The sequence below is a fragment of the Thunnus thynnus genome, chromosome 4 (assembly GCF_963924715.1).
Source record: "Thunnus thynnus chromosome 4, fThuThy2.1, whole genome shotgun sequence".
NCBI lineage: Eukaryota > Metazoa > Chordata > Actinopteri > Scombriformes > Scombridae > Thunnus > Thunnus thynnus.
Window position 1 is genome coordinate 15,109,373 of NC_089520.1, and position 23,738 is coordinate 15,133,110.

Here is a 23,738-nt window from a genome sequence, read left to right on the forward strand (position 1 = left end):
TTATTACATTACAAACACCAAAAATCCAGTTGCAGCAGTGAAACATTTGTCAGACAAGTAAATAACTTCTCACACGAATCTGCAATCAAAGAACTTTTTCTCCTGTTCTGGGCTCTACAGATAAAATTGACCACAAAAAGGTTCTACCTAAAACAAAACTCACATTTTTCATAATCATCCAACCAGAAGAACTCATCAGAAATGAAGGACATTTTACTAAAAAAGTGAAGCCCTTAAGTCATCATATAAAACCTGAAATGGTCTTTAATCTCACCTAAATCGCATAACAAATAAAGCCTTTTCTCTTTAGGAAAACCATTAAAGCAGCTTGTTTCTAAACAGTATCTAATAGTAATTTACCTGAACATAACTGTGCACACACAGATATAGGTCCTCTGCTTCACATAATGCTCTACACAGACAATATGTTAGTAATTAAGGTTTGTACCAAACATCAACAGACCATCTTTCCTCATACACGAGGAGCAATTTATTATATTACACTATAACCTATAAAGAAATCAAGATTTAACCTCACTAATCCTGGCATTTCCATGTTAAATATTCCAGTTAAAGATATTTCTAGTGAGCTGCTGTTCAGGCATATTCACAAGACTGATGCTTATGTTAATGCATTATTTTTTATGAAAGCTATTATGCAAATAGGCCAACTTTTTCATCATTTTACAGATGTAAATTTTTGGCTACCAAATTGTGTTTTTCGCTCACCCAAAGAGTGTGGAGTGAAGGAAAAGAAGCAAAGGGAGTTTTTGCATGGAACACTGGACAGCTGATAACAAAACATTCCCATTCCCTACTTTTCACATGAACGTTATGCATATTGCACTCAAATGCTGTTGCACATAGCCAAATTTGCACTGTGAGTTAATCTAAACTGCTGATTGCACTGGACTTATCTGGCAACATTACCGGTATCTGTGCACACTTTAAATATACTGTGTGACCCATCACGCAGAACCAATTGCTTCCTTGTAAACTTAGGCTAGTTGTGTATAATGTTTTATGTATTTGAATATTATCTTAAAATGTTTATACATATTTATAATTGTTTTAGCATGCTTTTTTCCATTTTACTGCTATCTTGTTTGTCTGTTCTGGCTCCTGCACCAAATTCCTTGCACGCATGTTGGTGAATAAAGTCTGATACATTATTAGACGTGATGTGTGTTTGTGTGGAGGCACTGTTAGAAATAAATAAGTGAAATGAATCACATCTGTGTGTAACTGCAGAAACATGTTTGACTTCAGACAGAGTTGGGTGGGTGCAGGCCTGGTCTAAGGATGGACTCCACCCTCTGTCCTGTTTACATGGGCACATGTGCTGCTTCTCTGACAGCCCCCTCACACATCCCAGTAATAAAAGCCCTCCCACACTAGGACCAACCTCTCCTCCCAGTGCTATTACAGCCTGTGTGTGTGTCTATGTGTGTATGTGTGCGTGTGTGTGTGCGGGTGGGGGGGTCTCTTCTCCTCCACCCTGCCTGACTCCTCCCGCCTCCTTGCTGTTTCCCAGCCCACAAGGCGCCACCAGGGAGTGGCTAGTGGCCACGACTTAAACACCCGTCCCCACCTCCGTGTTCAAAGAGAGGGAGGAGCATCTTTTCACTGTGAAAAATAAGACAATATCTCAGCTAGAAAAAGGCGAAATATCAATGTTTACGAGAACCTATTTACTTATAGCGCCTTTTAAGCGGTAAACAGATAACCCAACGTCAATCATACTCAGCGGTACTACCTAACTTGCTTGGTACCGCCCATTTCTCAGCCTTTGAGCCAATCACATGAGCGAGTTGATACTTGTTGGCAGAAACGAGCTTTCCCATTGGAGCAAATCAGCAATCCTTTACAAGAAGCTCTCAGAGAGGTGCGCTTCTTTTATGTATTGGGGTAGCGCCACAGTGCAATCACCAAACGAAGAAAACAAAGACTTTTAAATTAAGATTACTTTAAAAACACAAAACATCCTGTTTAGATACTATTACTGGACTTAATAAGATTTGACCGCGTGGTTTGGCATTTGGACTTGCAGATTTTGCAGTTACTCTAGTTTAATAGACCAATCTACTATTAGTAATATTTTTGTTTTGTTTGTTTTTTAAAAAAAATATTTATTCTGTGTCATGCCAAACATTTGGTCCATCCCACACGGGGTTACACACACTACTATTTTACAAAACATGCATCTTCTGGTAATATATATACAGAAGCATGTGGAAAAGGAAAAGAAAAGAAACACACACACACACACAAAATGAAACAATACAAAACAAAAATCCCAAATGAATTGATCACAGAAAATAAATTGATCATATCTACAAATTATCTCGATAAAGGGCCTTTTTCCCCTTTCTCCAAGTAACTGGCTAATTTATATGGTTCTTATATGAACAGCCAACTTAGTCTTTGTGCATCATCCATATTTACAAAATCAACATCTATTTTTAACTTACTACACAACACACTGCGCAATTCTCAATAAAAAGGACAGTAGAAAACAAAATGAAACTCATTTTCTATATAATTTAGACAGCACATTGGATAATGTAGTAATAGTAATATGATTAGGACGTTTTTAATCTGGTTTGGCTTAAAGTCTTAATGAAATAAACATTTTAGGAAGCAGCTTGAGACAGACTTTATTTACTGTCATCTCATTCGTATTTGTATTATGTTCTATTCATTTATTTATGTTACATATGAGTTAGTTTATTTAGTTACTGTATATAATTTAGCCTTGAATTGCATTTGTCTCATTGGGGTTTTTTTTACCTCATTGTTGGCTGTTGTAACATTTTAATTTTCCTTTGGGATTAATAAAGTATCTATCTATCTATCTTACAATTGACAACACAATTAAATTGTGACTCAGTTAACGATTACGATGTTAAATTCTAAGTCTATATTTTGAAATTAAATAATACAAAAGCTATACCTGCTGGTCACTGTTAAGACTGCAGGCTCAGCGGGGCCGTAAATCAAACGCACCCGTCCGTCTCCTTCATAGAGGGGGAGTCCGTCAAGTTTGTGTGAAGTTGTGAAAAGTTGTCAACCCGAAAAAAAGAAGAGAAACTCCTCCCGTCTTCAAATTATGAGCAGTAAGTGAACTTTTTTTGTGTTAACTAGCGTGTTGTGAACGAAGCATTCAGTTATCAGGTATAAGTTGAACTGAAGTACGTTACTTTAAGCGTATTCACTGTTGTATTTTTTGTGTTTTGTGGCGTCTCAAGCAGTTTAAAAGTGGCCAACTACTTAACTGCTAATTGTCGGTATTTAAGTTAGCTAACAACATTTAGCCAACTAACTGGTTAACAGCAACGAAACTTCTGTTTTTAACCGGCACTACCTGCCTATAAAACAATTTAACTTTATTAGACACACATAAGCTAGCTAACTAGTAACACTTAGTAGTGCAGATAAACATATTTCGCTCTCAGTAGCACTTCTACGTGACAACTTGTGTGAGTTCATGTTAGCTTAGCTAATAAGCTAGCTGGCCCTTCAGGCACTTGTGGTTGGATTTCCTTACATTTCTTGTCTTTAATTGCTTCACGTTAACGACACATTTCGTACAGTTTTTGTCATTTGTGTCGTCGATCATGTGAATACTTTGTTTGTTTTGTTTCGCCATTCCCCCCCTTTTGGTTTAATGAGACCATAACTCAGTTTGATGTGTCTGCTGCTTGAAAGTTAAAGAGAAGTGATCTTTGTAAAACTCTTCTTCCGCAGATCAGCAGCAGGGTGAAATGGCCGCTGTGGAGAGCGGTGGAGGCTTCAGTCAAAAGCGAAACACGAATTCACAAGTAGGTTAACCAGAACACAGTCTGACTAATGCCACATCTGGCGATTGTCCGCTGGGAAACATAAATCCACTCCCTCCCTCACTGAACCCGATATGTATTTCTTGTTTTGTTTTGATTTGATTCTGTAACCCATCTGTGTCGAGACGTGTGCGTGTTGTTGATTTTCTCTCTGGAGCACATGTCACCGGGGTGGGAAATGGGCAGGTAAAATTCGCCCACACGGGGTGTTCCCGTCAAACCCCTGCACTCTCATGTGCATTTCGCTCGGCCCATTTGGCTGGCCTTGGAGGGGGTGGCTAGAGGAGTGTGTCAGTTTATAGGGCAAAATAAAAGTGTGGGAGGGAGATGGGTGGGTTTGGGGGGAGGGGAGGCCGAGCCCGCCGCTGCTCTGGAAAAAAAAAAGTGGTCCCTCCCATATTCTCCCACCCAGCTTCCCCCCCTGGACTTCTCACTCCAGCCCCTGTGAACTGCTGGAAAGAGACTTGCGTGACAAAAATGGCTTTAATGTTATGAATTGGCATTTGCAAAGCCAGCCAGACTATATAAGTGTTTAAATGAGTGCAATTATGTGTTATTACATGAATTGGACATTTTTTTTATTAAAGTTGAAATGTTGATTTTATTTTTTATTTTTTTTGGCCCTCTCAGTTCCTCCTTGTTTCGTAAGATCCACTTTTACTTCTGGCTATATTACTGTTACTGTGTAGCTTGATTTTTATCTTCTTTTTTTTTTAAATTACTTGTGCCATTATCCTGCTTTATTTATCCTAATTCTGTTTTACTCAACTGTTTTATTGTGAAGCACTTTTTAAAGGTTTCTTATTTCATTTATTATTATAATCACTATATTGATGTTATTATTTCCTTTGTTATTTCAACTGCCTCAGTACATGTAAAATGGGTTAAATTATCAGTAGACATTTTGACAGCCATTGATATATTTTATCACAGCTGCAGCATCAACATGTATGTTGGATAGTGAGATGTATTTTTATGTTCTAAATTCCTTCTCTTTTTTTTATTTATTCTCTTTCCAGGACTCACAGCAGCCATCTCCTCTCGCCTTGTTGGCGGCCACATGCAGTCGAATTGACACCCCAGGAGAAAATGATTCACCTGCTGACCAACAACAACAAAACCAGCAGCAACAGCTGGACATGAATCAAGGTGTTTTCACCTCCAGTGCCAACGGCTGGCAGGTTATCCCTCTCAGTGTTCAAGCGTCCTCAGGCACCAGCACCATCACCACCGACTCCTCAGGGGTGATGGCAGTAGGAGACACAGGCAAGAGCAGACAGGTGCAGTCACCATCAGCAGCTGCTGTAAGCACTCAGGGACAGCAGCAGCAGCAGGCGCAGCAATATGTAGTAGCTCAGGCTCCATCACTGCAGAGTCAACAGTTGCTCACCACCCTATCAGGTGTAATGCCCAACATTCAGTACCAGGTTATTCCTCAGTTTCAGACAGTAGATGGCCAGCCACTGCAGTTTGCGCAGGCTCAGCAAGATTCTGGTGTTCCTGCAGCAGGACCAGGACAGCAGTTTCAGATAGTGTCTTCTCCCAATGGCCAGCAGATCTTAACCGCAGCCAACAGAGCTGGTGCAGCAGGAAACATCATAACGATGCCCAGCCTCATTCAGGGAGCAATCCCCATACAAAATATTAGCTTAGGCAATAGCGTGTTACAAAACCAGCCCCAGTTCTTGGCAAATATGCCTGTGTCGCTAAATGGAAACATCACTTTGTTGCCTGTCAGTACTGGAGCAGGTGGTACAGGGGGAGATGCCAATGGTGGAGGGGATACAGGGGGAAACCAGCTCATACAGCAATCGCAGCAGCCAGTGTCTTCCAACAGTGGGGCAACGTACATGACAAGTGCGTCCACTGTCACCACGCAGACGACATCTTCTTATGGAATGACCCAAACGCAGAACAGTAATGTAGCGGTGACGGGGACATTACAGCAGAACACAGCATCTTCTCTGGGCGTCCCAATACAGCCAGACAATAGAGACGGACAGCAGCCGCAGCAGATCCTTATCCAGCCTCAGCAAATCATTCAAGGTGGAACACCCCTCCAGACCATACAGGCCGGTGCTGTCACGACCGCAGGCGGTCAGGTATTTGCTGCTCCAACTCTCAGCCAGGAAGGGCTTCAAAATCTTCAAATTATGCCAAACACAGGCCCCCTCCTGCTGCGCACTGTTGGGCCCAATGGCCAGGTAAGCTGGCAGACCATTCAGATCCAGAGTCCAGGAACACAGATCACACTGGCCCCAGTGCAGTCTCTCCCTCAACTGGGCCAGACTCAGGGACCTGCTGCAGCTGTCAACACCGTGCAGATCCCAGGCTTCCAAACCATAAATCTCAACTCACTCGGTGGCTCAGGGCTGCAGATGCAGAGTCTTCCCATCACCATCGCCAGCACAGGAGGTCAGTCAGTAGCCTGCTTTCCAGGAATTATTGATGTGCAGTTTAAAAAGTATACATAATGGTTTGATCAGTTTGCATATGTTTTGAAGGTGAACTATATTAACATACAAAACATTAAATCAACAAATTGTATGTTGGAAATATTTTGAGCTGCCAGTGACTCTGGAGGAGCTTATTTTTACTAAATGATGCAATTCTCATCCAAGACAGTATGAGAATTTATAAAATTGAACTTGTTATTATTATCAAAGTTATTTGACTTTCTTACCATTACCTTTTTAAAAATGTTCTGTACATTTATTTATTTTGTGCTTGATCAAAACGAGAGGGGCTTAAACTCTAACTTTTGATTGTGTTTAGTTAGACGAGAGATAAAAAACTACAGTTCAAATAGTGTAGTACACAGTATTCGTACAGAAGAAGACCAACTGACAGTTGTGTTAAGTAAATTTGTTGACAAAATTAGGTTTACTTGGTGTGTTGGAGTTCTTTTTTTTCAATTTGGTTTTCTCTGAAACACAAAGCATCTCGTATCTCTGGATTTGATCTCTTGTTCTTTTGTGTGTGAAGTGCACTATACTGGTTTAACCAGTTCAACTGGCCCAGAGTTTCCTTGAGCTCTTTACTTCACTGCATGTGTTTGCATATGTGTTTGAAATTTTTTCATTTCTTGGTGATACTTCCTTCTTCAGACGATGGTCGCATAACAGTAGTACGGGCTGGCCACGATGTCTGTGTCAGAGAAGGGGTGTAACTTGACCCCTCCCATCACATAGGAACCTTTATCATGTCTAAACCCCTCTTCAGCTGTGTCACTGGCAATCCCTCCCAGTAATTTGTATATCCTTGCCAGTTTACATTTTATCAAATACTAAGTTTTTGAGGAATCATTGCATCATCATTGGGTGTAATTTGCTCTTTTATTCTTATGAAATCGGCTATGTAGTAAGCTTTGTTGGTGATGACATTTAACCAAAATTTACTTTAGTATAGAGGTTTAAGCCTGTAGGGCTCAGGCTATCCAGCCTTTAAATGTACAGTATATGTGCTTGTACCTTGATGATTATTATTCATTTCAAATAGTACATCTCACGGTACTTACACCGCTAGTGAAACTTTTGTGAACCCCCAGGGTTTAGTATGTTTATTTGACAAGCAATGTTGAGTAAAGACATTATCTCAGACTTCAGTATTTTCTCTTCCATCACTACAGGAGAGCAGGCATTGCAGACAGGCGGGGAAAGTTTGGATGATAGCACAGCCATTTACGATGAGGATATAAGCCCTCCCACCCAAGGACGACGTAACCGGAGAGAAGCCTGTACCTGCCCCTTCTGCAAGGATGGAGAAGGACGGTATGTCACTGAACCAGCTGTATGCCTATATTGTGCTTATTTAGAGGGTGATTTTTATCACAGCTTCTTACAATTTTTTCTGTGTAACATATCTGTATTATTTACTGATATTACTGTAATTTTACTGTTATTTGATTAGAGTAAGATAAGATAATGGTACATAGTCTTCTCCTAGAGAACCTTCCATCACATGGGAAAAAAGTCAATAATTCTTTAACCCTGAGTTATGTTTTGTACATCAAACAGTGACCCAACTAAAAAGAAACAGCACATTTGTCATATCTCCGGATGTGGGAAGATCTACGGCAAGACATCCCACCTGAGGGCCCATCTCCGCTGGCACACAGGAGAACGGCCCTTCGTCTGCGGTTGGTCTTTTTGTGGCAAACGATTCACCCGTTCAGATGAGCTTCAGCGCCATAAGAGGACACACACAGGTGACGTTTAGGATTTGACTCATGACATTTAGTCAAAAGCAACTACAAAACATTATGACACAATCAACTCCTGAGACATATTTCTGAAGTGGTCTCTGATTTGGAGAGTAAAGGACAAGACTGTACACACATCAACATCTGCTTGTCTTACCAAGAGTCTAGTAAACTCGTTTTTTTTCTACAGCATTAACTGACTTTAATTTCTATCCCTTTTTTTAGGTGAGAAGAGGTTTGTTTGCACAGAGTGTCCAAAACGCTTCATGCGCAGCGACCACCTCTCCAAGCACATCAAAACCCACCTGAACAAGAAAACAACGGCCGTCGCCACTGGCAGCACCACAGTTTCGACTGATGCTGCTTCCCCTGCAGCAGGAACAGAAGCCGGCACCGGAGCAGTGTCGGCCAGTGACCAGCACACCATTGTCACCATGGAAACCTTATCTGCAGAGAGCATAGCTCGATTAGCCAGCAGTGGGATCAACATGATGCAGGTGGGACTTCAACAGATGAATGGCAACAGCTACTAAGAACAGAGCAGGAGCAGGAAGATGGCCTTGGTGGACGTTGTATTCGGACGTTTGGGGTTAAAAAGGGCACGTCTGACTGCAGACACAGAACCTCTTGAAGGCTTCAGGCAGGAGAAGTGGTCACAATGCAACACAACAGACACTATTGAGAACTGAGGCAGGAGTGCTGATTTCCATCTTTCCAGGTGTCTTTAGATTCCTGTGGCATTTAAAGATCAGAGGTGGTTGAGTTGGATTAAAATGTTAGACTATAGAAATCATCATGAAATCTTATTTCTCTCAAGTGGAAATGGCAATACACTAACATTTGTCCCACACAAAGACCCAATCTTACTTGATAGTGGGATTGCAATAAAACACCCAGACCCCCCTCACCTGATATCGAATTGTTAGTTAGTAATATTCTCTCTACAACCTTCTTTAGTAAAGAGATGACACTACTAAGTCACACTCTCACCCTTGTTTTCAAGGCTGTGAGCTTCGCTACTTCTGCCCCTCTTCACCTCAGGTGGTTCTTGCCCTCTCAACCTGGGCTGTTATATCATGCGTGCCCCCTCAGGTTAACTGGCCCTCATCCTCCCATAATGCTAAACTCCCCCCTAAAACTAAAATGGAAAACTATCATCATAATATCTGGCAGCAAACATTTGGCTCTCAAAGTTCTGTTTGCAGTTTTGGGAGAACTCGAGTGTTTTCACCAACTAACAATCCCACTATCATAGGAATAATATGTAAAGCGTTTCAGGAGTTTAGAAGAGGGCTGGACTATATTAGGTCACGACCTGGTTGGAGCCAGAAGCACTAATCAGTGTGAGGATGTAGGTGTATAAGAGCACTGAAATCCTGAGAATAACTGTTTAACCTCTTGTGTAGGTACACACATCCAAGCCATCATGCTTTGATATGTTTATCATAGCAAAAAATATTTAGATTTTTTTATGTATATATATATATTTGGTAATGTAAAGGCTACAGAAATTCTTAGCATAGGCGGGATCATCTTACATGATTGCAAGAGATTGCCTTTCAGTTGTATGAACCTCTCATGCACAATCAATCTTAATCTTATGTTAACTTTTATATATATGTAGATCAAATGTGCAAGCCTTTCTGTCATAGAATAATGTATTCTATACAGTCCTGATCTTCCCAGTACTTTTCTTTCTGTGGTATACTTATTATCTGAGACTTTGCCTTGCAGTCACATCAGTTTATTTTGTGGAAAATTATTGTTTAGTCATATCTGGTCAGAGTGAAGTATCTTGTAATAATGTCCAGACAGCATAAATATGTAAGCTCAAACCAAAGGTTCATACTCAAGTTTATAAGCAAAACTAGGAAACTGTCTTTGGTCCATGAACTTTCTAATACTTTTTACACTTGTAATGCATATGTGTAAGTTCTAACTGGAAAATATCCAGCTTAAAGGCAAACCTCGGTGCACATCCCTTTGTTGTCCAAATAAATAAGTTGCAAAATATATTAAGGGTCAAGGTTTCTCTGAGATGATATACTTCTCATTGTTAAAATTGTTTTCTTTGCTTCAGATCTGCTTAGTTTGAGAAACAATTGTAAATTTTATGTCAAAAATTTGTTTAAAACTCTCCTTTGAATCTCTACAGACTAAGTTCATTGGACAACAAGTGCTCTTATTTCTTCTGCCCCGTTTTAAATAAGGGATTTTATATTGTGTGTATACTACTACTGCAAATGCCAACAGCTGGATTAAAATTATGAATATACTTTTGTCTCATTTCTTTGCAAATTTATGTCCCAATCTAACAAATGACAATAAGTTGGTCGGAAACTGCTTTATTTGTTTAAAATCACAGCATGTGTAAGTGTCACTCAGACTAAAACAGCAAGACTCAAAACTTTCAACACAAAACTACAATACAATTGGAACAATTGCTCCCTCTGGTGTCTTGGAATCACATCTCTCCATCGTCATCCTCACTCTTCAGTTTTTTTTGGAGGCTGTAAGGAGAGAAATGTGTCAGTTCCAGAGCTTTACTTTACAGGTCCCTTAATTTTATTTTACACTAATTTCCTGATAATTTGCAGGTATTTAACAGTTACTTTTTAGGACACTTTACTGAGATGGTGGTGCAATCTGGTACTTGTTAAGTTGGTAAGTATCCTCTCATTATATTGAGGTTCATATGTAGTATTTAATAAATTAGACTCTTGAAAGAAAAACTTAATTATTGTAAAAAAAAAAAAAAAAAAAAAAAAATTTAAAAAGTATGTTGCTATTACAGTAGCAACTTGGAAACACCTGAATTTTTCAAATAAAATCTTCTGATGTAGTACCCCACCTGCTGAGGTAAGAGTGGACGTCCGAGAAACCGTGGTACTGAGCCAGGGGGAACAGGATACCAGTTGGGCAGCGGCCATCACGCTGGCGGCAGAAGCTGCAGTTGCAAATGCCTCGACAGGGAGGGCACCGCCACTCCTGAGGAGATACATGATTAAACACTAAACTGACTGGAGAAAGACAGAAGTGTAAGTACATAAGGAAAAGGATTTAAAAGGCAAACAGGATTTAACTTTACAAGTGCAACTACTTTTATATTTTTGCCTGCAGTGTTGCTTACTTTAAGGTGCAAATGATTAACAACACAGAGAAACAAATCCTGTTCTGTCTTTAGAAAAGTACTGATGTTATCATTATTAGTCACCTTTTGTCTTGACACTTTATGATGAGTTGCTCGGACCATGACTGTTAAGCTAGCCGAACTCTCTGTTTCACATATGTGTCTCCACTGGCAAAACTATTCATTACAAAGGTGAAAAAGCCCAGTTGTTACACAAGACTGAAATTTAAGATGGAGAGTAAGAAGTGAAATGACTTTTTAAATTTTTTTTTCTGCACAAGTCCCTTGTTTCCCCAAATCTCTATAATGGAGCTGGTGAGTGCAAAGTTAGCATGGTGCATAGAGCCCAAATGGCCACATTTATGGGAAATACGTAAGGTTGAAATAAACCGTAATTATCCTTTAAATACAGCCTCACAGAGCTGCTATCATATCAACTCTGCCACATTTAAATTGACCCCCCTGCAAACCTAAACACTCCATGACAGAAAATACTGAAATGATGTGTGCAAAATTCATCTTATGTGCATCTGTGCAGCTATAGCCTGTGTGCTGGTGTCTGACCGGATCAAGCAGCGCCTTCCTGACATCCTCTCCGTATCTGTTCCTCAGGCATGGCCCACAGAACTGACCCTGAATCCCACGACAGTCCTCACTGCGGCAGCACGTCTTAGTGTCGACAGTTTTCTGTCGGCACTGGTGACATGTAGAGCCCTGAAAACAAAAAAAGAAACATCAACAGATGTTATACAGAGGTTGAGTACATTTGTTAGACTTCAGTATAGGAGAGACTGCCACCTGGTGGTGACTTGATGACCACAACGGTTTCTCAGTATTCTGAACTAGATCTTGTCACAGTGATTTTGTTAGTGGTCTCTGTGCAAACTGATTTGGTTCCAAAATAACATGATATTGAAATGAAGTCTATCATTCCCAGAACTAACTATGACTCTGTCGTAGACTTTATCAGTCATGTTGTCTGCAATCAGCTGAATCTCATCCTCTGTGATGTCTTCGACAGGTCGGACAATATGAGGTTTGGACTGATGAGGTCGTGGGGCTCCACGGCGCTGCGGGGCCCGGCGTACCTAGAACACAAAACAACAATGATCTTTTTCACTTTAACAGTCTGACTTAAGACACTGATAAGATTTAATAAAATATGTTCAGTTAACTTACACATATACAAAGCCTGATACATTCATCTTGACAGTATACGGAACATATTACAAATGGTTGAGTAAAACAGAAGATAAAACATTCATATGATTAACAAAGACCCGGTTTTAGTTCTTCAATCATACAGCTTGTTATGTAGTTCTTTGAAAAACATTTTTGCACAATGTGTTGCACTACACAATAATGCCATTATGAAATTATTTGATTTTCTGGCCTGAGATCTACTTTAAAAATAAAAAACATTAATTTACATGCAAAACAAACTGTCAAGATCTGACAAAAAATTAAAATAATTATATTGCACTTAAGTTAACACCTTTTAGGAGAGTAGGGGCTCCCAATTCTGTTCAACATTTTTTTTTTTAGAATAGGAAGTAGTCCAAAGTTTTAAAGACAGTTATTGATAAATGGAAGAACTGAACCTCCAGCAGCTCCTCCTCTAAACTGAGCTCCAGTTTCTCCTCCTGCAGGGCTGAAGGATTGTCACTTCCCCCCATAGAGCGGGTCTGTCTGCGGGACGCTCGCTCTGGGTTCTTCCTGGACTCCCCTCCAGCTGCACCAGAGCGTGGTGGATGCTGCAGATGAGGTTGGATAAAATCATCTCAGTACATTTGTCTATTAATCAGAGCTGGAACTCAAATTTGAAGTAGTCATAATTGGGGTGATCTGACAGAGAAGAAAGATTAACATAAATATTATGATTCACCTCTTGTTTACTTTTGACTTAAGCAAATGGGGAATTTTAATTTCCATCCAGTTAAATATTAACAACTGACTTTGGGACAAAACTGCTGGTGATTTGTGAAAGATTTTTCATCATCCTCTACTCACAGTACTTCTCTCTTTTGGCTGTTTACCACCTTGTTTCTTCAGAAAACCTGCAGCTCCTGGCATCTTCTGCAGGTCTGCCATCAGCTGAGCCAACTGTTATAAAATAAAATAAAAAGGATTAGAATCAATGGAATATCTCTTTAGGTTTTGGACTGTTGATCAGACCGAACAAGCTATTTGAAGCCCCCCCCCAAATGATCTTGTGACTCCTTAAAGGATCCAACACCCCAAGTCTGAGAGCCACTGCTTTAGGCCAAAAACCCTCATTCTGATTTGTTTTGTCCCATTTGAGAAGACCTGTCCATTCCTACTGTAAACAAAAGGGAGAAGTTAGTAGAATAATAGATCTCTCTGTTTGGAAAATTTATCAAATGAACAGTGAAATTAAACATTCTTATTTCACAAGGGACCCTGTGGTTTCCCAATAAACCTTTGGGATAACTGGACATTATGAACCACAGCTATATACACCATGTTGGTGACATCAATCTGCCGGCCTCCAAATACTATACCATATACTGTATGTAGTTCTGTGTTTCTTGGTTACCATTGCTTTATTGGCTTTGATGTTCTGTTCTCTCTTGGCCAGAAAAGAGTCCGACACATCTTCTGCTGAATCTGATCCACGCTCCTCAGAAGGAGATGGCCGAGCCACCGCTGACTCTTCATCTTCAAACTTAACACGTCTCCTCTTCTTTGCCTGACTGGTCTTTCCTGCCCTCTTCACCTCTCTCTTCTCGGTACTCTTTTCTTCACCCTCTGCATCCTCATCATCAGTGGACGGCTGGGCAGAGAAAGTGGAGCGGAGAGCCACCCTGAGTCTGAAGGGATGGGCAGCAGCAGATGGTTTAGATGTGGCTTTCTGTTTCTTGGGAGAAAGAGAAAGCTGGGCTCCATCTTCATCTTCCAAATTTGAATTCTGATGGACATGAGGAGATTAAGAAATTGGATTATTTCTCGTTTGGCTGGTGACACAACTTTCACAAAGTTTTCACAGTCTAAGTAATCTGTTGAGCTCTCTAAGAACATAAACTGCCAGCTGCATTGAAGTGAAAAAGAATGACCGATGAAATCACTACAGGGTAATGCCATAAATTCTACTTTTACAAAGCTTGAACATTTTCAGTTTCTGTTGACACTGTCAGAAAGGTGAGAACTCTACTTTATGTTTATTATGTAGGTCATGGTGGTGGTGTACTGGATTGCATTATATTGAAGAGTGTTCCTAATATTTTGTCCACTCTATTAACATACATGAGAGGGGCAAAATATTAGGAACACTTTGTATAATATAATAATATAAAAGTAGAATTCATGGCAGAACTGTTTTATTGGATTGCATTAGATTGCACAGGTGTTCCTAATAAACTGCTCAGTGACTGTATTCATATCTCTGTGAGGCGATAAACCAACAACAACAACAACAACAGAAAATGTCTATTACAATTTAATATGATGTACATTTCCTTCGTATTGAAGCCAAAAAAAAGCACCTTGTGATCGCTGATTTCACCGTCAGAAAAACCGTAAAATGTTCGATCGTTTTCAGAGTCCTCCGCGAAAACATCAGCCAGCTCTTTTGTGGGGAAGCGCATTCCTAAAATCCCCGTCTGGTAAAATAAATATGCACAAAATTACCGTAAAACTTTTGAATTCATGTGTAATACATGTTCGGGCTGACCAATAAGTCATTTAAGTTGGTTTACCATTGTTTTCTTGATGACCGTCGACGGCAAGGACTAGCTTCCCCAGTTCAGTTCGGCCCGCCCGCCCGCGCTCAAATACGTTAAACTGATAGAAAATTAGGTGTGCGTGTTTTGTAGCTTAGGGCAGCGAGAATGCACAGTATTAGCCAAGGTCAATGTCGCTTTTTAAACTCCGCCCTCGTGGGGGGAACTGAACACCTAAACGCGCGAAAGACAGACAAAATAAACAAAAGTGTACTACCTTATTGTTGACCATCTTCGAGACACATGCGCTATAAAGAAGACTGTCAAATTTTAAAAATAACATATTCCAAAACACATTATTTGAGTCACAGTGAAAAAATGAGTTTATGTTTGTTCCATTGTGTAAGAAAACAGAATATCAGTGTTTACGGAAGTCCATTTTCTGCCACAAAAAGTAAAAAAAAAAAACCCTGAAAAGTTAGGGTAAATCCTCGGTCAAAATTATATAAGCTAGCTAACCGTCAAAGTGTAGACATTAGAAACACTTGAATGTTGACTCTCTGAGTTAAAGCCGTATCGGACGTTAAAATTTTGACATTGTGAGACAAATATATGAGATAGTACATATGACATAGTACAGATAATACGTGAGTGTTGCTTTGAGCTTAATGCAAACGTTGACATGCTGACATGCTGATGTTAAACAGGTAATATTTTGCCTTGTTCACCATCTTAGTTTAGCGTATAGGCAAGCTAACATTTGCTGTTAGCACTAAATACAAACTACAGCCGAGGCTGATGGGAAATGTCATGAGTTTTGCAAGTTTATAGTCATAAGTTGTGGAAGAAGTACTCAGATCCTTTACTTTAGTAAAGTAAAAATACTCCATTACAAGTAAGAGTCCTGCATGGAAAATCTTACATAAGTAAAAGTACAGAAGTATAAGCAGCAAAATGTACCTCAAGAATAAAAGTAAAAGTATTCGTTTTGCAGAAAATTTTGCTTTGACTGATAAACACATTTATCAGTCAATTCATAAGCAGCATGTTATTGTTGTAGCTGCTAGAGGTGGAGCTAGTTTGAACTGCTTTGTAAGGGTCATAAAATAAATCTGAAGGGTCGTGGGATGCTACATGAATTTGGATTCTTTCTTCTTCTTTTTTTTCTTTTCTTTAGTCTTTAGTTCGTTCTTGTGAAATATTAAAAGAATTTAACTTCTTTGGGACTCAAACAGTTTCATTTGAAACCACATTAGGGAAAATGTTCCTTTGGGGGTACTGCTGGCAACTCTGACATCTGAAACATGACAAAGAGAAACAAATACACACTGATTTTTTGTAAGAGGCCACAAAGCAAAAAGTTTGGGAACCACTGCTTTAATCTTTAACAATGCAATGTAATTTATAAGTTCATAATTATGTTATTGAAAAGTAACCACTAACTAAAGCTGTTAAATAAATATAGTGGAGTACAAAGTGCAACAATGCCCTCTGAAATGTAGTGGGGTGGAAGTATAAAGTAGCATCAAATGGAAATGCTCAAGTAAAGTACAAGTACCTCAAAATTGTGCTTAAGTACAGTACTTGAGTGAATATACTCAGTTACTTTCCACCACTGTTAGTCATAAAACAAACAACTGGACATACAAAAAGTTTGACATGATGGTGGTGCTGGATGAAAAGAAGTCAGAGGATCATCAAAGTTTCATGCTGTTGGGAACATGAATGTCTTATTTCATGGCAATCCATCCAGTAGTTGTTGAGATATTTCATCCACAACCACAAATGTCAACCTGCTGATGGCGCTAGAGTAACTTAGTCTTATGGATACATCATCTGGAAACCATGAAAGTCTTCAAAATTTTATGGCAATCCATCCAATAGGTGTTGAGACATTTTGATGTAGTAAATCTCATAATTTTGACTTAAAGGACATTTTTTTGACTTACTATCTTACAATTTTGACTTCAAAAGTCATGATTTGACTTCTCAAATGTATCTCAAATGTTCACTTTCTTAAAATGTATCTTACATTTAAGATTTAATATTTCGAAATGTGATTAAATGTGAAAATGTGAAACTCAACTTTTATTTAGTAAGTCAAATTTTGATGTATAATCTTATAATTTTGGCTTGTTGTCATTAGTATTTGTATTTTTGTAATTCCTCATATTTCATTTATGCTCTCCTTTTCCTGGCATAAATGGGTGTTTGTGGGACATTAAAAAAAGAAAAAACAGGAGATGGAGCGCCTCCTTTTGTGGCTCCAGTGAATTTGTCTGAAAGCCCTTCAGTTTACTTGTAGCCCTTAGATCATCTGAGTCAGCTGCAGATAACATCCCACCTGACTGCAGATGATATCCCTTAACAGTGGGAGATGATTATGTTGATAAATGTTATGTATTCCCACAGCCCATTGTTTGGTAGAAGGTATGTGTGGTACATGCAGGTGTGTGGCAGTGGGAGTGATGCTGGGAAACGTGGGAAACTCCTCTCACATTCCCAGGACTGATAAATATTCACTCCCTGCTTGGCCTGTCTGGGCTCAGAGTCACCATGATCCTGCAGCAGTGGCAGCTGATTTTGGCTTTAGGTGAGTGCACTTGCTATTAAAAAGCCTGTCTCTCATTTGAAGCTTGTAAGCTGCATGTGTGTCTTTCTTTTTTTTGGTTTATTTTCCATGTGAATTTGACTTCTAGGGGCACAATTTCCAATTTGATGATAATTAGATTATGTGTCGCTGAAGCACTGTAATAGTGTAGTGACAGTTCAGAAGGAGTATGCTACTGTAATTGATCTCCCTAACACTAACTCGCAAAACTCCATGAATTTATGAGATTTGAATTTAAAAAGGGAAATATTTAAGATTTTAGTAACTCCTTCCAAACCAGATTTCAATCATGCAGGGACATCTTAAATATGTCGACCAACCTTTCTAGAGTTAATGATACATAGGCCAGTTATTGGCTAGGATCTAAATGTGTAAGGAAAGAGATGGGTATGCTACCAGCGTATGTCCTGTAACTATAGCGCTGATAAATTGTTCTCAGGGAAAAAAACGTTTTGTGGATTGTATTGGATCTGCATCATCAAGCATCGGAACACTTGAGGGAAACAGCAATTTACTGAAATAAATTTTGAAGTAATTTCAGAGTCAGGAACACTGTGACAGCAGGAAACTAGAGCACTAAGAGGTGTTTCAAGAAATATTGAGGCTGATAAGATAAGATGCACATTTGGGCATCTTGATTTTTATCATAATATATCTACAGTCAAACTTTGGACTGAGCTAAAGTGGTCACACTTTGAAAGACTCAGCAAGTCTAATTGTTTCACTTTAGTGCATTGACTGCATAAATAAATGTAGTATAATTATCATGAAAGTGATATTGACTCCAATAAATCTGCTTCTCATGATATTATCTTGAACAAAGAACATTAAATCTTTGCATAATTGGTAAAAAATGTACTTTAAATATTTACTTTAAACTGGTATTTAGACAGTATTGTCAGCCAGATTATAAACAACCAGCACTACAGAGTATAAGAGTCACCATAAAACCTGGATAACAAAGCCTCCTGTTAAAACCAGAGAGAAAAAGGTCATTTTTGCTCAATGAATCCACATGTACAACATCTACAGCAGCTGTCTGTTTGTCTTCCTCTTCCCAGAATGCATCCTTCTATGTATCTCCAACCAGTCTTTGATTCAGAAGAGACAGTGTGCATTCCAAGTGAATCCACAGAACCCACAAAACAACATATATACAACTGCTGGCAACGTGAGCGGCTCGGTGCAGTTCTGCGAGAACACCTACTGCTGTGTGGGCTATTTTCTTATCAACAATAGCCAGCCAGAGGTTGATCTTCTTGGTAAGAGACCTAAAAATTTATTAGACATCCGGATCAGAACGTCTGGAGTAGACCAGATGTTGTGGATTCTGTTCTTGTGTCATTATCAGGAGTCATTTTTGCTCTTAAAATGTTATCAGATCGTTTAATAATTTAAGCCTCAAAACCAGCCAACATCAGGGCATATCTGACTGCTATTGGCTAAATAAGTTAATTGCTGTAATGTCTATGTTATGTAATATACACATCCCACTAGGTTGAGTAGGATTCTCATGTTTTTTTAATTGTCTATTGTGTTATTAATTTTTCTGCTCCAGCTTGTGATATCGTTGAAAAGTCTTGCCCAGATGCAACCTGCAGGCCACAAACACGCTTCAGCAATCATGTTATTAAGTGTGTGTGCCACACAGACCTCTGCAATAGCAACATCACCTGGACCCCAGAGCTGGAAGAGCCTCCACTCGCTTCTGTAGGTATGATGATAAGTGATTTATTTTCTTTTCATCGCAGAAAATGTTATCATTCTTTCAAAAGACATGTTTCGTTTCCTCCCAAGCCAAATCCACACAAACCACCTCTCTTTCTCTTTCTATTCTCTTTTCATTTGAAAATCTGACCCTAAACTTAAAAAGATTAAACTTGTCATGTGTGTTTTTATATTATTTTTAACATGATATTCACTTAATGAATCATATTAGATTCTACAGAAATTAAATGTGTTTCTTTTTTCATAGAGACAGCAACTGCAGTGATTCTGTTTGGACATTTGGTGGTCCTGATCTTTGTCGTACTCCTGGTCGTTGCTGTGAAATGGAGAAACCTCTTTCAAGATAATTACCTTCACTTGGGTAAAAGTTTCATTTTCAATTTGTGGCTATTTTTCTATTTGTGTTATGTGACTGCCCACTCCAGTGGACAACATCGACACTTTGTCCTGATTGCAGTAATTGTAGCAGTATGTCTTAAAACTGTTTCAGTGAGCAATAGCATGATATAAAAGGGAATCATTTTGTTTTCATAGATGAAAATACTATATGTCCCATTTACTTACTGAATACAGTACAAGTAGGCGTTAACTGGAATAAATTAAAAGCCTTAATGGTGGACTGTATTATCACATTTTTATGATATCATCAACACACAGAAGAAGAGTTTGCTAGATCCCTCACATTTAGATAACTCAGCTTCCACGTTACTGCTCATCCTGGGAAGATAGAGTTAATATCGCAGCCCCTGCAGTGTCTTAGAGCTAGATTCAGACCAGACATGCTATAAAATTGTTGTCCTTACGAAGGAAAAAAGATATTGTTGATTTATAGCACATCCCTTCTCTGCTTCCCCAAAGATTTGGGAAAAAAACATTTCAACAACGCATTTCCTAAATTCAGATTCAGTTCTCATGATATCATTGTTTAACCTTGAAACAATAACATTCTCTCTGCTGGACTGGCCTTGGTGTTTATCTCTAGTGCTCCCTTTTACCTCCTGCCCTCTCTTTAGTACTCTTCAATCATATTTCTGTGTCTTTTCTGTGGATATTCAGTTAGGATAGTTTAAAATGAATAGTGGGTGACCAAATAATTTATGCCCAGATTAAAACTTTTCAGGAGTGCAATGCAGCAAATAAAACCAGACAGTTAAAAATAACACAAAATTAAAAGGAGTGGTAGTGTCAGATTTCCTTGAACTAGTGTATCTTCATTACATTACTTGACTACTGTCATTTTAGAGGAGAGCCAACAAGCCTCCCTTCATGACTCCCATGTCTCACCACTGTGTTCCTGCCAAACAACAAAAGCCTCAGAGATTGACATTGCTAACATTGAACTACAGCGGGTAAGCACAGCTGTCAAATCAATTTATATTTTATGGTCAACAGTGAGCAAAGTATCAGAAAATTATACAGTTAGGTGATCTGTTTTACCATCCGGTTAACTTGTACTTGTACCTGTATGTTATTATCTCTTTCAGATTGTGGCTAATGGGCATTTTGCCACCGTTTGGCAGGGGAAATACAAGGGATCCATGGTGGCCGTGAAGGTTATCCCTGTAAGATGGAAACATCAATTTACCACAGAGAAGGAGGTTTATGAACTCCCATTGATGAAGCATGCTGGGATTGTCCACTTCCTGGGCACTGGGAGGAAACCATATGGAGACAGTTGGCTCACAGTCCTGGAATTTGCTGAATATGTGAGTGGCAATCATTCGTTGAAGCAAATATAATAGGGCATTTTTCCATTTTCTGAGATATCTAAAGTTATTCAAGGGAGTAGGTGAAGGACCAGGAAAAGGAGTCTGAGGTATGTGCTTTGTAGTCCTGTAAGCTCTATAGAGCAGAAAGTTCCCATTCAAACGTTCTGTTTAGGATAATTAGCATTTCTTATAGCCCAGTGAAATGAGTTGCATGCCATACATTTTCTAGTCTACCACATCCTCTCACACTCACACTATCATTGTATACCCAAAGCTAACTCTTTAATGTTATTGGACATAAATAATTAGTGTCCCTTTGATTTCAGGGTTCTCTCCACTCCTTTTTGTGCAAGCACACCACCAGCTGGATGTTGTCACTGAAGCTGTGCCAGTCTTTATCACAGGGACTTTCCTATCTCCACTCTGACCTTCACAGCAATGGTATCAGCCAGAATATCACAGTGTGTGTGTGTGTGTGTGCATGTGTGTGTGTGTGTGTGCTTGTCCATGTTATACCCTACCTAAATAGAAAGCACTGCTATCTCTGTATACATGTGCCCAATTTGAACTATTACCAGAATTGAACACATTAAGGTGAGTATTCTTTCAGGTGAGTTGTAACAAAAAAAGCATAAGGCTGCATACAAACAGCTGATATATTACAGGGAGTCAAAATCACCCACAAGAAGGAACATTCACAGTTCAGCAGTATTGCAGACGGAAGACATTTGAATTATTCTGGTTCAGTGTTTGAACTGTAGTGTTGCGGCTGCAGCTCCTAACAGCCACTAGGAGGCCAATACTCTAAATGTAAGTGAATGAATGAATATATGAGTCTTTCTTAATCCGTAACAACCCCTGCATTTATGAATTCAAACCACAAATAAATTCACAAATCAGAATATTTTCACAATTATTCTGTATGTGTCTTTCCTCGCAGATGTGCATAAACCTCCTGTGGCCCACAGAGACCTCAGCAGCTTCAATGTGCTTATGAGAGCAGATGGTACCTGTGCCCTGAGTGATTTTGGTTGTTCCACCATCCTACGTTCATGTTCCGGACCTCGGCGGCGGCAGAGCTGCACAAGAAACACAGTGGTGAGACCTGTGTGGAGATACAACTTAGTAATGCAAGATTAAAATCTCTAAATGAAAACATACGGAATGACAGTTCAGATTTCTGTCCGTCTGCAGGGTCACGCTCAGGTAGGCACATTGTGCTACATGTCCCCTGAGATCCTGGAAGGCTCTGTAAACCTACACAGCGGCTGGTGTCTGCAAGGAGACGTCTATGCTTTGGGACTGCTGCTGTGGGAGATATGGATGCGCTGCTCTGATTTATTTGAAGGTAAACTTCCTCTTAGGCCTATACATAACATAATGGGGTAGCCTTTGACCATGAGCTAGTCCAACCACATGTGGGCCTTTAATCAGGTGCATCATAACAATCTATCTATCTTTTACCATTATATTTAGTCTTTTATGTCAATAATAAAAACATGACAATAAAAAAGTCCTTGGATTTTCCCTTTCATGCAAATGTTAGTTTTTCCATAAATAAAGACCTTGAAAGTAATTTCAGCCATTGGTTGAGAGATGGCGTCAGTGCCTTTTTTGTGTATTTGGCATGAAGATACCAAAAAGATATCATCTTTTTCTTCTCAATGTGGGAAATATATATCACTTTCTCCAAAAAATCTTTGATAACAGGACATTCCCATGAACAATTATAGTTTCCCGCTATCTTCGTCACTTTTAATGCACTGATCTGGGATATTTGGATTGAACTTGTGTAGCTTACAGGGAGCAATATAGGTTCTCATTAACCACTTATATTGTAAAAGTTTGAACCTGATATTGATAATTAAAACTATATACAACTGTTTCCACTCTGCCATTATTATTTCTTTTTCAATATCATCAATAGGTGCATAATAACGATTAACAAAAGCAAATTTTGCAAAATCATATTAGAATAACTGCAGAGACCAAGTGCTCAATGAGTTTTAAAACCAGGGAACCTTAAGGTGCTCTTGAAGTTGAAAAAAACTTGTCACAAAAGAAAAGCTCAGTCACTCTTAGGCAGAGCAAGGAGAAGAGTTATGTTAAAGCCTTCATTCACTTTGGCTTAATAACGGTCATCACATCTGCCAATACTGTCAGATTTTCACAATTTCTGTTTTTACTTTCCTTTGATGTTGATGTGCGTAGTCTGCTGTATGTCTGTGCACTGCTTGGATACACTTTATCTATGAGATAGTGCTAAATGGATGTTAAAATTCATACAGATGTCTCCATCTGCAGGCCATATTGTTCCACAGCATCTCATGCCTTATGAATCTGAGCTGGGGGCCAGTATGACCCTGGGGAGCCTCACCTGGTACGTGTTTCACATGGAAAAGAGACCTTCCATACCAGAACACTGGGAACTGCTACCACAGGTATTCTTGCACATGATGCCTCTCACTTGGACATACAGTTTGTGTTGACCGTGTAGTAATAAAATAAATATTTTGGATTGCTCATGAAAATATGAATCTATTGTGGTGGATGTACTGACGGACTGTTTAAAACTCTCAGGGATCTGTGCTGCAGGAGCTACTGACAGATTGTTGGGACAGTGACCCGGATGCCCGGCTGACAGCTTGGTGTGTTGCGGACAGATTAGTCTCCCTTCAGTCTTGTCACTCATTATGACTTTTTTTGTTTCAACTTGTCCCGTAGCCAACATATCAAGCACTTGCAATGTTTTCTTTGAGTTACTACTAGAGCTGCAACAATTAGTCGATTAATCGATTAGTTGCCAGCTATTTTGATAACCAATTAATCATTTTGAGTCA

The 23,738-nt window shown here is 39.3% G+C and overlaps 3 protein-coding genes across 6 annotated transcripts; 2 read left to right on the forward strand and 1 right to left on the reverse strand.

The window, feature by feature from the left end:
* Nucleotides 1-3,008: 3,008 nt before the first annotated feature.
* Nucleotides 3,009-10,315, forward strand: sp1 (sp1 transcription factor). 3 transcript variants are annotated; one of them, XM_067586872.1, is made up of 6 exons: nt 3,009-3,116; nt 3,748-3,821; nt 4,859-6,254; nt 7,468-7,609; nt 7,856-8,046; nt 8,266-10,315. In XM_067586872.1, exons 1-6 carry the CDS (start codon nt 3,110-3,112, stop codon nt 8,571-8,573), a joined length of 2,118 nt encoding a protein of 705 aa, XP_067442973.1. In that variant the 5' UTR covers nt 3,009-3,109; the 3' UTR covers nt 8,574-10,315. The 3 variants fall into 3 exon arrangements, with proteins under 3 accessions (XP_067442973.1, XP_067442975.1, XP_067442976.1); XM_067586874.1 differs by lacking the exon at nt 3,009-3,116 and adding an exon at nt 3,124-3,174; XM_067586875.1 differs by lacking the exon at nt 3,009-3,116 and adding an exon at nt 3,173-3,191.
* A 54-nt stretch (nt 10,316-10,369) lies between these two features.
* Nucleotides 10,370-14,982, reverse strand: LOC137181288 (cell division cycle-associated protein 7-like). Its single transcript, XM_067586880.1, has 9 exons — nt 14,887-14,982; nt 14,674-14,790; nt 13,728-14,099; nt 13,181-13,273; nt 12,772-12,924; nt 12,115-12,258; nt 11,735-11,884; nt 10,892-11,028; nt 10,370-10,550 (listed from the first exon to the last, which is right to left on the reverse strand). Exons 1-9 carry the CDS (start codon nt 14,887-14,889, stop codon nt 10,505-10,507), a joined length of 1,215 nt encoding a protein of 404 aa, XP_067442981.1. The 5' UTR covers nt 14,890-14,982; the 3' UTR covers nt 10,370-10,504.
* Nucleotides 14,983-15,142: 160 nt separating this feature from the next.
* Nucleotides 15,143-23,738, forward strand: LOC137181286 (anti-Muellerian hormone type-2 receptor-like). Of its 2 annotated transcripts, XM_067586877.1 has the most exons (12): nt 15,143-15,557; nt 17,263-17,443; nt 18,523-18,723; nt 19,020-19,175; nt 19,437-19,550; nt 20,432-20,538; nt 20,674-20,895; nt 21,225-21,339; nt 21,839-21,996; nt 22,075-22,246; nt 23,203-23,339; nt 23,479-23,738. In XM_067586877.1, the coding sequence occupies exons 2-12, from the start codon at nt 17,407-17,409 to the stop codon at nt 23,593-23,595; spliced, it is 1,536 nt and encodes a 511-aa protein (XP_067442978.1). In that variant the 5' UTR covers nt 15,143-15,557; nt 17,263-17,406; the 3' UTR covers nt 23,596-23,738. The 2 variants fall into 2 exon arrangements, with proteins under 2 accessions (XP_067442978.1, XP_067442979.1); XM_067586878.1 differs by lacking the exon at nt 15,143-15,557 and having other exon boundaries at nt 17,039-17,443; nt 22,093-22,246.